At 42.6% G+C, this 15,210-nt stretch overlaps 1 protein-coding gene across 1 annotated transcript in view; it reads left to right on the top strand.

Moving 5' to 3' along the window:
* Nucleotides 1-806: 806 nt before the first annotated feature.
* PDLIM5 (PDZ and LIM domain 5) overlaps nucleotides 807-15,210 on the top strand; it is a 79,643-nt gene continuing 65,239 nt past the window's right edge. Inside the window, exon 1 of the mRNA XM_009882975.1 lies at nucleotides 807-902. Within this exon, the coding sequence (XP_009881277.1) occupies nucleotides 807-902 (96 nt within the window). The remainder of the gene's footprint in view (nucleotides 903-15,210) is intronic.

The raw sequence follows: 15,210 nt of genomic DNA, 5'->3' as shown, positions 1-15,210 counted from the left end.
CAATTGAGTGCTTCTGTTGCCTTTTAAAGGTAATTTGTTGCCCGTGTTTGCGGGGAGGGGAGGGAGATGCTGGGGTTTTGCTGCCTCAGCGTTAAGTTGTGGCCATGGGTATGTCGCTGTAGTTCACAGCTTTCATTTGAGGGTTGGTTTTAATATCGGATTTGTCTGTAGCATTGTTCTTCCAATGCGAAGCTACGCTATAAAAATAAGAAAGTTGCAAGGATTTTATTTTCCTCTGATTAACTTCAAAGTTGTCATGTTTTGACATCGTTTTGAAGCTGTCAAGACATAATGTGTTTAGAAACAAGCTGTGAGCTGATGACATGGCAGCATATGACACTCATTTTGTTGGAAATGAATGTGCCAGTAGCGCTAATTTCTTCCATACGTGGATTTAAGGGATACTATAAATTCATGCTTGTCTCAACATTGACTTTTTTTTTTTAAGATGAGCTTTCATGTTGGGTGTTTCCCCTCCCCCAGTATTTTGTTAGTAAGAAGTAGCTGCCAAACATCTCAGCGCCAGAAGTTCTCAAAGTCCCAGATCCATGTTACCAGTTCCATAGTTATGTTTCTTCCTTAGCTTTGGAGGAAAGCAGGTGAGGAATAAAAAAGCACAAGTAATGACTGACCTGGTGTGGGTTTTTTTGGCTTTTTTTTCTACTGTGCGGGGGGAACACAGACAAAGAAAGAAAGCTTTTAGAATAGTAGACAGTGCCTTTTGTTTTCATCCTCTTTAATTTAAAGCTCTAATCCTCTTCCACAGGCATCAGTTCTTTGGATTTGATCCTTGAATACTAAACATCATGAGCAACTACAGCGTGTCTTTGGTCGGCCCGGCTCCTTGGGGTTTCAGACTTCAAGGGGGCAAGGATTTCAACATGCCCCTGGCTATCTCTCGGGTAAGTGCATTTGCCTCTTTGCCTGCATGTGGGTATCTGTTATGCTGTGGCCGACCTGCAGCCTTCAGACATAAGTATGCAAAGCCATTAATTACAGATGCTGGGGCTCATCTTGCCCTGTGGCATGGAGGGCTGTTTGGGGAGGGGGAGTGGCAAGCTGGGAAAATAAATCTTCTTTATTGTCTGAAGGCTCCGGCAAAATTGTCTTAGGAAGGACATGTTCATTTGAAGTGGTTGTTTAATCCGCATTTATTTATGCGACAAACAAAAGAACCCACCCTTGAATTCCCCTCCCTGCTCCCACCCAGAAAAGAGAGATGCAGAGATTGGAGGCTGGAAGGAAACAGGCGATTTTCCGCGCGGGGCTGAGCCCCTGCAGTTCAAATGGGAAGCAGCGGGGGAAAAATCACTCCTTACCCATGTTTATTCAGCAGCTCGTAGCAGCTTGAGGATCTTCTGGTGTCTGTTCTTGCAAATCCCACTATTTACAATAAAAAGGCACTTAAATGACGGTGGTTGTAAATAGCTGTTCGTCAATATGTCTCTGAGTGAACGTGCCACTTTCTCACGAGCATTTTACAGAGTCTGTGCTCTGAACTGCTGTTCAAAGTGTTTGAGGAACTAAGTCAGAACAAATGTGATCTTTGTACCTGGGCGCTATCTAGGTAGTTTCTTACTTTGAAACCATGTTTTCAGGGAAGACTTCTCTTTCAGTGTGGGCCGAGTTTCAAAGCCTTCCTCGGATGGCTGAAGCACTTAGATAGAGAATATAGGGATAAACTTTGCAGTGTTGAATTTATAGAAACGTTGGAAACCTCTGGGTGAAGAAACTGGCTTCTGACGGCTCTGTACCCCAGCGCCTTTAAATTTGATTTGCAGAGTGGAAGCATTTATGTACAAACGGCACTTTCTCCTCCCCCTCCTGCATATTCATATAGTTTAGTGACAAAGATGAATTATTTTTTACACCTGTTGGGACTGCAGAATTGATACTGCCCTGGGAGAGAGAGCAGGTTTCTATTTGGGTTTATGCATCACGGCAATATTTTTAGCTAATCTCAACTAGCGATTCAAACTCTGCCAGTTCATTTAGACTTGCCTTATCCTATTCACCTGTGGATTATGCTGGTGAAGTAAAAAAATACAGTTTGGCTCTGCAAAATAATCTTTTTATGCAAAAAAAAATTTTTTTATACAGCTAAAATGGACTGGAGAGCTGTAGAAATGCCTGTGTGCACTTGAACACAGCTGATATCTGAGCCAAAAAGGAGTTGAGAAGCAGTTTATTCCCAGACTCTGGGGATCTCCAAGATAAACTGTGATTCAGTTTCTTGTTCAGTAGCTGATTACTCCTACACTAATGAGAAACTTGAACTGGGGATGTGGATAGCATTCTTCTGATTTGATGGTACAAATGCTCTTACAACGAGGATTTGCAAAAGCCTGGGCTCTTGCCTGCACAGGGTACTTGTGCAGGGTTCTGATGAGCACCTAAATGCTGTTGGCAGTAAACCATAGTAAAAGACCAGTTTTAGGAAAAGGTAGTACTTTCTTGTAGGAGCCTCTGCTGTCCTGGAGATGTAGAGTGCAGCCCCGCCGTAGGCAGGTTTCCCATCTAAAAATTTCTAAAGAGGAAACACATGCTGAAATTAGGCTAGGCTGCTACTTTATTGCAGGAATTAAATATGCTGTCGGACAGAGTAGCTTAGGGGAATTGCCTTAAATAGCTATGTATAAAAGCCTTAGTTATGGGATTCCCTAATGACAACTGTCAGCGCTCGCAAGAGCAGAACGTAATGACAGATGGGGACCAGCGTGGTTTTAGGACTTTTAATTTGTGCATGGTAGGGGGAAGCACAATCTCCAATTTACCTGTTATACCTCAGCCCTGCTCCTCAGCTGAACTGTTTCTTCTTATGTGCAGTTAAGAGTATGCAAATATTAGACTGCCTAATGTGCTGCTTTTTTTTTTTTTTTTTTTCCCCTTTGGATGAAAAAAGTGCTTAGTTCTGGTATGCCAATCCAGCTTTGGCTCGATAGCTGGAAGAATTCAGTGCCATGTTCCTGGTATGCTAGAACAGCGTGTACCATTCGCCCCCCCAGCCCTTCTTTTCCTGATGAAGCATAAATGCCTTCCTGTATCTGAAGACTGCTAATTAAATTATTTTAGCAAAACAGTAATGAGACAGCAGAATTGTGTTCTTTGGCAAGGAGGACATTTTTGGTTTTCTTTTGTTTTTAACTTGTCCCCTAGATGCTGAGGGTGAATCTGGCTACGCTGCTGAGGGCTAATTTCCTGCTAATTTCCTCAAGTTTAAACTCCTTGAAATTAAGTTCAAATAAAGTACAGTTTATGAAGCATAGAAAATACACTGGTTTCTAAAGCTGTTTATCTGAAAAGCTAATCTCTTTTTACTAGTGATTTGAACAAATTAAGATCTCATACGGTTCCTTGGAGAAAGTTTTTAGTAAGTCATTTGGCTTTGTACCGAATACAGTTTAAATAGGCGTATTCCTTGTTGCCAGGTAAAATGAGCCTGGTTTGTGTTCTTCACTTGAAATTCTTAATGTCAGCTGAGGTGTAACAGGTTAACGTTAATGCAGGCGTAGCAGTAACACTTGGTGTTTAATAAGCTGGTGTATTGTAGACTAGTTGCACCTTCATAACCAGTAGCAATAGTTAGTGCACAGTTACGTCAGTCACTTAATATAGCTCTCTTAGTGCATTAAAGGTGCTACGTATACTTACGCAGCTGTACACTTCCATTATAAGTGATATATGTGATGTTGGGGATGTAGCCTTGTGGTTAGCGGTATAAATGACTCCAACAAAAATGCGTGTAGTACCTATTACATATACTTCTATCTGGCTGGACTTCAGCGAGGCGGCTTTTCAGTCATCCTCCTTACCTTGCAGCAGCGCCTGTCTGAGTGCCACAGAGTGCCATTGCACAGGTCGGGAATTCCACACTGGAAAGCTGATTTGGGGTGGGAGCGGAGGTGGGGGCTATGGCTCTCACAAAAGAGGGGTCGGTGGGAAGGAAGCTGCTCTGGAAGTAAACCAACTTGATGTTTCACCCCTCAACCAGGAATAAAGGGTGGACTGAGGTGGTAGATATACATCTTTTATTAACAGCCAAGTGTAAAGGTGGCTTGGGCCACCACATCTAACTGTACTGTCAGGCTTCCAGGTAGTTTATTCTGTAGTGGTACTTGTTTAACAAGAGATTGCAAACTGTGACCAGTTAGCCGGCAGTGAAGAAGGCAGAAATTACTGGAGCCGAGGTATGCAAACTTAGGTTATTCTGAATTGCTGTTCTTACTTTTTCCTCGTGGCATTTTACTTTAACTAAAGAAGCGACAGTTCTCCTTATTCCTTCAAGACCTATGTTGTGATGCAAAACTGAAAAATGGAAAGTTAGAGCAGATAACAACAAATTATTGAGATTTGAGGTTAATTATGTTCTGATAGCTGTAAAGTAGCTATTGTAGGAAATTATAAAGATTGAGACTTCTTCCATATGGAAGGAAAAGCTTAATATCTGTACGTCTATCTGTAATATATTTAGTTATGTGAAATGATGTTTCCCATAATGCGATTGTCTTCATAGGAATGAATTGATTGTTTCCGAATCAACGCAAACCACTGAAAAGGCAGGTACTTAACAGGCATCTCCATCTCTACCTGGTAGATTTGGGAAGCATTGTCCCAGGGCTCTTGAGTGTTGGCTACACCACAAGAATTACATCATGGGTCCTCCTCGTTTCGCAATTATTTCTGAGATATTTGTTCTAAATGAATGCTTGAAATGCTTGTAGCCTATGAAAAATTTTGTGGTGCAGTCTCTAAACTGTGCTTGACTCTGTTTTGTGGCACTGTTTACCACTAGAAACAAGAAAATACTGAAGTGAAACTAGTTTGAACAGCAATGTAGCCTTTGTGAAATATATACCCTCCCACCTAATGCAAGTACATAGGTTGTTTTCTTGTATTTAAAAGTTACAAGCATTTCAAGCAGGAGAAAGACAAATAGCGAAACATCTTCTGAAGAAAGATGGCTGGGGTGTCCCCCTGCGGCTGCTTCTTGCTTCAGTGGTCACTTTACCTCTTAAAAAAAAAAAAAACAACAACAGAACAAATGAACAAACACACACATACACACCCCTCCTTAAGAAACAGCCCCTTCTTTTTGCAGTTTTTCAGTTTTCATTATTTCATCTGTTTCAAGTATGTTTTTCTGTGGTGTTGTTGCAAGCTTGTAGTTGATGGAAGGCTCGTGATAATGAATCTGTCAGCAAGCAGTACACCTGGACTGTAGTGTAAGAGCAGCCTACCTTGGGATGAAGTAGGGAACGTGTGTGCAGCACATCAGCTGCTCAGCATTCATCCCACGTGAACATACAGACATTCTTCATGCTGGTATCGGGAGGTCACTATCAGAGGAGTTGTCTCCTCTGCTCTCCTGATTTCCTTCCTTCCTGCCCAGGTACACATGTGGTTCCCCAGCAAGTTGTCCACGTGGGTGGAGCATGTATGATTGGTTTTGCACAGTGTGTGCTTATTCAGGGATTTGGTCTTTGACCGCCTTAATGTTTGGACACAAGGTATTGTAAAGTCGTTAACATCTGTGAAAATGATGTTAATGAGAAGAGAATAAAGGAAAATGATGCTTTGAATGGACCTAGAGCATGTTGGCTTTGATTGACTAGAGTTTGGCTGAGCCTCTTGCCCTTGTGTTTGCATGAACTGTTTTGTTAAGCTGTATGTGTCATTTCCAGTAAGACCCAGTTTTGTGTAAGTATGAAATAAGTTATTGCAGTGGAGGACTGGGGAAATGGTCTTTCAAGCAGGCATGTGAAATAGGAGAGAAACACTAGAACAACTGCTGGCCTGGCCAGTGATAATTGTGTCGGTAACTTTATGCTTCATCCTGGAAGCTACTGAGAGCTACTAGCTAAGCCCTAACTGGCAGCTGCCGGCATTACTGGGCTGGTTTGGTTTGCTACCGAGTTGGGATGGTTTGCACAAAATACAGCTGAAGAAGTGCTCCGCTACCGCAGTTTCCTGGCCCAGGGTCAGAGCTACTGGCGGAGGTTACAGCGCTCACCTGCTGATCCCGCTCCGAGAGCAATAAATGCTGCGCTTCTACACGAGCTATCAGTGCTTATGAAATGGATGGGATTAGCCAAGGCATAATGCAAGAAGTGTTACTCTGTTCTGTTTAATTCTGTTTACAAGATGTGGTTTACTGAAAAAAAAAAACAAACAAAAAACCAACAAACCAAACAAAAAAAACTGAGAATGACAAATGAGCTCCCAGTGCCAAAGTCTGTTTCCCCTCCGCACCAGGGCCTGGAGGAGCAGAGGTTTTTCTTTGGGAACCGAGTGGAATATGGATGATTTTAGAGCTCCCAGCTGTGCAAGTGGTTTAATATGAGTGAGTTTTCTGAAAGTCTGAAGAATGCTGGTTAGTGCTTCAGAGTTTGCGTAGTTGTCTGCAAGCAACATCCTCCTTTAGAGAGCTCCTCTGTTCAACTTGAAGATGGCAAGAGAGATCAGTTGGTACAGGCATAATTTCCCCGATTGCCTCTTTTCCCACCACTGTTTAACCTCTTTGTGCAGAAAATTGGGAAAAGGGCCACATTTCCTCATACCATTTGTTTTCCTTCCCTTGTCTATTCTGCTGTGCTGTTTATAGCAAGACAGACCATCACTGGAGTGGGGTTGGGAAGAAGGGAGGGCGTGGGGGAGAAAAGGCGGAAGAAAAGCATCTGCGTCTCGTCTGTTCATGACCTTATTTGTCAGACAACCTCCTCAGACCAAGTAGGAAGCTAACTTATTTTAAAAGAGTTCCTCTACTGATGTCATTCCCCCAAAAGTGAACCTGGCTGTACTGGGGGGAAAAAGGAACCAACGAGCTTGTAGCTGAGGGATATCTGATGTAATGTGTGAACATATTCTTTTTACATTAAAAATGCTGTTAATTCTTTTTCCCCTTATAAATGACAGTTTAGTTACAGTATGACGAGTACAAGCTAAATATTTCATGATGGAAAAATTAAAGTATCTGTTTGCAGTGTTCGCTTCTCAAAGACAGATGTAGTGAAAAAATAAACTCTGATTAGATGTTCAGAGCAGACACTAAATTGGCAGTCCTTCCGGAGGCCAAAAAGCAGGACAATTTATTGAATAGTAACTGCAAAAAAATTAGGCATGTTTTCTTTGCAAGTATCAGGCCCTGGAGGCCTGACAACTTCTGTCGACTTCCCCACCGTTTGGAGATGCTATTTTTAGTGTAACTGTTTTTCTCATTATTCATTGGCCGATGGCTATCTGAAGGCATTGTGAGAAGAGACATGGTGTTGAAAGGTTTGTTTGTTTGGCTTTGGTATGGAGCCAGGAGATAACATTGTTGGCTTTTTTTCATTTGTTTTGACTTTTTAAGAATAGCTTTCATATATAGCTTTCATATGTTATCAATATAAGGGAAAGTGTGAGAGAAAACTGTCTCTCGTGTTCCTAAAGCAGTGGAAATATGGGAAAGGTGATGATATTCCTCCTGTCCATGTTCAAAAAGAAAAAATTACTGAGGCTGAGGTTTGTCTGAACAAATATGAGAACTAGAAGTATGCTTGCTTCCATAATTGGCTGTTACAAGCATAGAGAGAGAAGGAAAGGAGGCCACTGCTAAGGCTGGTATGACATGAGTCTTTGACTCCAGTCTTCAGGGTAGTAGAAGTAGGGAAAAAATGACAAAAGTATCTGTTCAGGTCCCCTTTCTGTCAGAGGTCTTCAAGCTGAATTTGCGGAGACAGGTACTATCTTTTCTTAGATGAGTTGACATGGGTAGAAGAAAAGGCTGTGAACTTTGGGCACAGAGTCCTTTGAGGTGCAAGTAGCTTCAGTTACCAATTGACTTAAAGCATTGCTTGTGCTAAGGAGTTTATCCTGTCCTGCTGTTCTGATGTGTGATGATGAAGACAGAGCTGATGCATAAGAGTTTGAGTGTCACTAGCTGAGCTAGCCTGGTTTAAATGCAGACAAGCTACTGCTGTCAGTATGTCAGTGGGTGATTGTGGGTTATACTAGTCTAGATTAGGACTATGAAAGTGTTCTCAGACAAGTTTGCTTCCAGGAACTGTTCTCGAAAGGGTTTTCTTCAGGAGCGTGGTCATGCTGGTAGTGCTGTGCTGTGGGAATTCAGTCTCATCTTCTTAAGGCGGGGGGGGGGAGTAGGTGAAAGGAGCTTCTGCTGTGTTTATATGAAGAGGAGCCTCTCTAATGTCTCGCTTAGAATGAGGTACATGTGGAAATGAAGTTCAGAGAAAAGGAGGAAGACACAACAGAGGAAGAGAGAAGGAAAGCCATGATGCTGTTAGGTTTGGTACAGCTGTGAGGAGGGGCGGTTCTACTCTGTGACTGACCACTACTCAAGCGCCAGCCAGCTGTATGTGCCTGTGGCCGCCCAGCACTTCTGCAGAGCAGACCTAAGGTTTCAAGTTGGTGAATGAAGGCCGCTCTTGCTGGACAGGCTGTAAAAAGTCCCATTTAAATGACTTGCATAACACTGCACAGGGATATTCCCACCCTTTTTTTCCATTTCTCTGTTTCATTCATCACCCACCTTTCAACACTGCCAGTTAATGGGATGGTGTCCCCCACACAGTAGCTTTTCGTCTTTTGTCACGTTGAGACACCAGTGCGGCTCCCATCACATAGTCTCTCGTGTATGCTGACCCAAGGAGAGAGGTAGTAGGGGGACAAAATAGCATGTTATAAATTGAAGACTGCATCATGATGCACACCCTCAAAGCAGATGAATAAGTGCTGCACTGATGAAATATGCTCAGTAGTTTTTGTGTAAAGTATAGTTAACAGCCACAGAGCATGAAGAGACTTCTGCTGTCAGACCCTTATTTTTACTTAACAGGGAAAACAGTAGTCTTCGGTGTTATACAGTCCAGAAAACTTGGAATGGAATTAATAGTTCTGTGATACCTGGGTGACTGTTCTGCCTATATACTATCAAGCTTCAAGATGTACCAAGTGTTGAGTCTCCACTCAAAGAGGAAGATGCCATGCATTCTTTAAGAGACTGGTGGTGTTTTCTTTTAATGTAGACCAGAAAATTTCAACTGGAATAGTCCATAGTATTTTTCTGTTATGGATCATTATAGTTCCTATCTCATTTCAAGTTAGAAATGTCTTGCATTAGAAACTTCAGCTTAAATAGTTAAGCTTAGTAAAAGTACAAGCACGAGAAAATTACATCTGATAGGTGAAAGTATTTGCAAGTATGAACTCTCGCAATTGCTGTCAGCTGTGCCTGTAACAAAGCCCTGAAGTAAAATGTAATGCCTTGTGTGAAGTCCCGTAGGCTGAAAAGTGGATCTTGCCAGGTCTTTAGTAGTCTTTTTGGAAAGGTCAAATGGTTTGCATGTTAACTGGATATGAAAGAAGTTTGGCTTACCCTGGTCTATATTAAGGGATGACTTAATGTGGTATCTAGTTCTTTCTCTGACAAGTGATTGAACAATGTGAAGTACTTACCATGGGAAGGCAACAGAAACATTTATGTTGTATTAATTATTTCATGGTTCTTTTGGAGGCTTGAATCGTGATTTCGATGCTAACCGTGGATTAATGGAGAGCATATCGATTTCAGGAGGGTAAAACTCCCTGTTTGTTAAGCTTTTGTGTTTGTTAACATAATCGTATCATCTTTAGATATTCTTACACCCAAAATTTATTAAACCTGGGGAGAAAATAATCAAAGTGTCTCTATTAAGTGTGATGTATTGGCAGTAATAGCATTTGAGATTTTTAAAAAGGGATTCTGTAGAGCAAAGGCAAAGTGCTGTAAATGTGAAAAATGCAGGCGTAAATAGAAATGTATTTTTGTTATTAAAAAAGATGGTATCACCTTGTTGAAACTCTAGCTATAGAACATATTTGTTCAGAATCCTTAAAAAAAAAAAAAAAAAGCAGCTTTGCTGTGCAAAAGCTCCTCTGCCAGACAGAACAGCTCAGTCTCAAAGTTTATAGTACATCTGCTATTAAAGCTTTTTCTTTCTAATGTACATCTTATACATGACAAGCCAGGCATAGTTCTGAGTCCAATGCAGCTAGTAAATGAAACTTTTCTTTCTTTCCTGTGAAGTAAGAGGCCAAAATTGTTGGGGTTTTTTGGAGTGAGGGTGAGGCTCCCTTGCCAGTGATTTCTACCTCTTCTTTTTGTGGTTCTAGACTTAGCTTGGCGTTGTGCCAGCCGTGGAGAGGTAGACTAATGGGACTGCTTGTCTCCAATTTGCTCATGTATCTAAGCTATTCCTTCTGTGCTGTTCTATTTTTCTTTACCAAATGCCTTTAAAAGGACAAAGGGCGGGGGGGAAGAAAAGCAAACAAAAAAACAGTGGAGATGTACAAACCAGAAAGCTTGTGGAAGTTGGGTTGAGCTTGCTTTTATTAGACCAATAGGGAAATGGAAGGCTTGTAAAGCTTTAAACATCAGACATCTTGGGTAGAGTAAATTTTCTTGTTTCCTGTCGGCTTTCTGCAGCTCCTTGTCAAATCACAGTGTTTTGAGTTCAGACCAAATCAGAGTGTTCTCTGCCTAGTGTCCAAGGTGGCTTGTTAGCAATTATTCAGGAAGGAAAAGGCATCTCCCAAAATGTGTATTCTGACAAGTGAGTGTATTCAACCCTCAGGGGACACTGTACTAGTTCTTTGGGAGGGACTGATTGTCCAGATTCATGGCTTGATCGAGTGCCATGTCAATAGTGATTAGGGGACACCATCAGCTTAGCAAAGGAAGCGGTAGTGGTTGGAGAGCAGGCAGCTTTGCATCCTAGCTGGCAGCCTGAGTTCCTGTGCTCTTTAAGTCATCTCTTAATGCACAGAGGTGTGGGGTGGGGGGGAAACCCCAAAACATTGGCGGTTCATTAAAATGTGAATAAGCTCATGTAATACCGAACACTTTTCTTGTATGTGAGCTGGCTCCCACCCCTCTGTCAGTGGTAATCGCTGGCTGGAGAAGGTTGGCAGAAGAAAACCTCTGATTGCATCTCCATGTTGGAGCTCAAAGCCTACTCCACGGACAAAACTTCCTCCATCAGTGCCCTAAGCAGGGCTGGTAGGTGGGACTGGTGCAGCAGAGGCTCACTCAGCCCAGCAGGCTTGGCCGCAGGAGCTGGGGCTGCTGGTAGGATGGTGGGGGCAAGTACCTGAGGACCGTACAGTCTAGACTTGCTGAAGCCAGACTTGCTAGGACATGTCTGTCAGCGTACTAAGCTGTGAAAACTGCCACTGAATGCTTATTAAATTACAGCTTTTGTCAGCTATGGATACAGTCTATTCTCTTCACTTTCCAGCTGTCGTATTTTGGCAACTGGCTATGAGCAAAAGTCATTGTAGCAGGGGCTTACATGAATCTCCTTGGAGAGCATATTCAATTTGTAAATTAAATTATTTTGCTATTGTGCAGATGGAGCGTAATCCTGTAAATGCTAAGAACCCAAGCCTTGGTGCTGCAAACACACTTGAGCAAACGTGTAATTTTAGGCATATAAGTTGTCTCTCATAAGATGACCCTTGCTTAAGGCTCAGCCTCTGTTGGTGCGCATCACTGCTCAGCACCCTGCAGTGCTGGGTCTTTGGACTGTTGTTGCCAGAAGGGAAGAAACATTGACTTGCTTGGAGGAGACAATTGACCTTTCCCAGCCAACTTTCTACTTTCTCTTAGAGCCATTAGCCAGTGGTTGTTAGCCATAAAAAGAGTGGCTAGCAGAGATAGTTGTGTGACATCCTGAGAGCTGGACCTTTGACCAGCCACTCAATCTCCATCACTAAAACTATAGGGCTAAATCAAGTGGTTTAGTATCATTTGGGGATGAGGAGTCTTTGCTTATTAGGTATGTGGTGGTGTTTAACTATCCCTTGCTCTGGAAAATGCTGTGGGGATGCTCTATCCCCTTATCTCTCTTCGCAGTAAGCAATTATTGCACTCTTAAGCTAGAGATTAGTGCCTCAGATCAAGTCCTTTTTTGGGTATTTCTGTAAAACTGTCCTTTCTGAACCATTGACTAAAATAATCGAGCTTATGAACAAAATATAGCTAACTTGTTTTTTTGACTGAAAGTATAAATTTTGTGTATATGTCTAGAAATGCAATTCACTTTAATTGTTGAAATCTAAGATGGTTTCCTTGAGGTGTGCTCTTAGAGACTTGAATTCTTGCAGTATCTCTGTGGCTAAAAGTATCGCCATGCCTCTTACGTCAGAGGGAACGTGATACTCTCTGGCTGGTTGAGTGGCTCCTCTGTGAGAGTATTTTCTTCCATTGACACATCTACACTTGAACTTTAAAACGTAGAAACTGCTGATTATTAAAACTTCAAATGACATTAATTTGTTTTGATACCTGACCTGATGAAAACTGCTGCTGTTGCAGTTGACAGCCCAGATCAGTTTATAACTCTGTCCTGGATGGTGTGGGATTAAATAACTGGAAATTGCTCACAGGAAACTCCGATTACAGCAGTCAAAGTGAGGATTTAGGGCAAACCAGTGGGTGTTGATGCTTTACTTTGCAACCTCCTGCTGCTGGAGAAGGCTGAACTGCTGGTCTGTTTTCCCCCTGCTTCCTCCTTGCAAATGTAAGGCGCGCTTTTGGCATGGTGATGGAGACAGATGGGTATATGTACACGATTTTGGATGCTGTAGCCATTGACGTCAACTGGTTCCCGATCCCATCAACAGGACGGCTTGCCTTGAGTGCTTGTGGTAACTCCGATGCCTCCTCTCTCACTGGCTGGCTGTGTGTGCAACTCTGTACTTACTGCATATCCTAATCTACACCGGTTTGATTAGCTCGGTAGTTACCCCATTACTTCTGTTGCTCTCTTTGGCAAAGAACGTATCCCCAGGGTACCAAACAAAGTTTTGTAGAGATTCTCCTGTCCTGCTTTGCCCTGATGATGATTACCTGGTACAAGTCCGCCTTTATCCTACAGCACGGACTCATTCCCTTGAAAGAAACTCCTGTATGACTTGGGGTGAGGAGGTGGGGGCTGAATATGAGGGAGAGGTGAGATCTCACAAGAGGGGATCCCTTGTGAAGAAAAGTGTTATCCAGAAGAAGGGGATAAAGATAGGCTTTGTGGAATGCGTAACTGCTGTGCTTCACGGGAAGCGTACACTTGAGAAGGGGTGGCATGCAAATAGTTTAGACTTAGATGCAATGGCATTTATGTAATATTAGTATCAATTCTGGGAAACGTAACGCATAACAATGGGCATTATGAGTTAGGAAATACCTCACTTCGGCATTTAAGATTGTTAACCACTCAAATTGAATCAGAGTTGGTTTTCTAGTGCCGTTTTTTGAGTTTCTGCCAAATAGGTTTGAGTCTTTCAATTTGTTGCCTGTTTTTCTTTTCGCATAAAGAGTAAGGTAGTTTTGCAAGAACACAATTTGTACTGCCTTCAGTTTTTTCCCCTTGCTTTCCTTAGCCTGAGGACATCTGTCTTACTGCTGAAATAAGGCTACCCCAGGTGTATCATTTAAGAGAAATGCTGTTCAGAAGCCAGTATTATTCGTGACATTAACAGGGTTTAGGTTTCAGAAAAGTGTATGATGAGATAGGAATGAAAGGAATAATACGAGCTAGGTATCAAAAAAAAAAACCAAACCCAAACCAAAAAACTAAACACAAAACTACAAAACTGCACAAAACAGTTAAAATCAAATATATAGGATATTTGTGAGAAAGCTCCAAATGAAAAATGATGGAAGCTTTGGACTCTGTATACCACATTATAAGTATTTATGTAAGTATTTATAGGGATATCTTGCTTCTGTTTTGAATTGCGTAACTGCTGGATTGTAACTCTGTAACCATCCTTTTCCTTCCAATTTTTCCTTTCCATGCCAGTCCTTGCCAACCTGCAGTATGTCCTGGCTTCATTGTGCCCAGCACTGGCTTTCTGCTTAGTACGAAAAGCAGAACCGTATGGCAGCTTTTACTTCAGCGGTACGGTTGCAGGAAATGCTTCAGCATCAAGAAACAAGCTCCTCTTTTATGCAGCAGAGAGTGCTTGGGTACCACTGGGTTCCTGAACCGGCATAGACGCCGTCAGTAGCACACTCGGCCGTTGGATTGCCAGCCCAAAAAGCACTGCTAGCTTCTTCAGGGAAAATCCTGTAGCTGGTGATACATGGGAGGTGGTGAGATGGGGCTAGAGGTGGCTTCTGGCTTTCAGTCACCTGACAGACGCCTGCCCACCCTGGGCATGTAGGCTCAACTACGTATTTCGGTTTTGTGCCACCCTGTACATGGAACTGCCTTTCGGATCCCTGCTGCTCTCCCAGCTTCATGGCAATGTTGGCAGCTCTCCTCCCTCAGCCGCTTCAGGCCGTTGTGATCCCAGAGAGCACGGAGGGTTTAGGTTTCCCTTGCCCATGAGGCTGTTGCAGCGCTGTAGGACTAAACTGCTTTGTAAAGAAAGTAGCAACTTCCTTGGGTTGATCTCTGTTCAGTAACAAATGCAGTCTAAAAGTGAAGTATTGGTTAAAAATCACCCGTAAGATACCACTTAGGCCATCCCCATCCCTTTTCTTCGCACTTGGAGGAAGAGTGAAGGTTGAGTAGTTGTTGAAAGGCTTGAACTAAAGTGAAGCCAAAATCTGTGTCATCGGAGGGGCCACGCTGCAGCACAACAGAGCTGAGTTTGTTTTGCCAGTTGTCCCATAAGGAGGAGGAAGTGCTTTGAGATCCTCACCAGTAACCCCAGCTGGATGTTACTGAGGACCACCCGTAGCTGTCTTTGACCTCTTTTACTGTCTTCCTGCATGCTGGAGTGCCTTCCAAGGGGGGTGTCCATGGGAGGATTGCTCAGGTCAAGATTATAGGGGAACACAGAGTTATTCTTGCTGGTGCCGTTCTGAGTGTCACAGTAACGGTGAATTTTGGGGAGGGGAGCGGAGGGGGTGGGTGCTGTTAAGCTCCCAGTCCTTTGCGTTGATGCGCTTGTATCAAAATCTGGATTCACTTTAAATCATCGAAATAAACCTTCAGTGTTGCATTGAAGATTCAAGAAAAGTAATTTGAAAAGCGAAAACCTCAGAGTGTATCTTGGCATTAAAATCATGAGATTAAAAAACACTCCTTATTTCTAGGGCCTGACTCATGGTTTTTGAATGCGTGAGGGTGGCAGTGCTAGCTCCTATGGTTAAGTAGCATTATAAATATTTCAGGACTTTAGGGCACAGAGCTGTGCCAAATATTTTTCTCGTGTTTGGGGTTTCTT

Source organism: Charadrius vociferus, unplaced genomic scaffold (assembly GCF_000708025.1).
Source record: "Charadrius vociferus isolate BGI_N301 unplaced genomic scaffold, ASM70802v2 scaffold410, whole genome shotgun sequence".
Classification (NCBI taxonomy): Eukaryota; Metazoa; Chordata; class Aves; order Charadriiformes; family Charadriidae; genus Charadrius; species Charadrius vociferus.
This window is presented reverse-complemented; position numbering and strand designations above follow the sequence as displayed.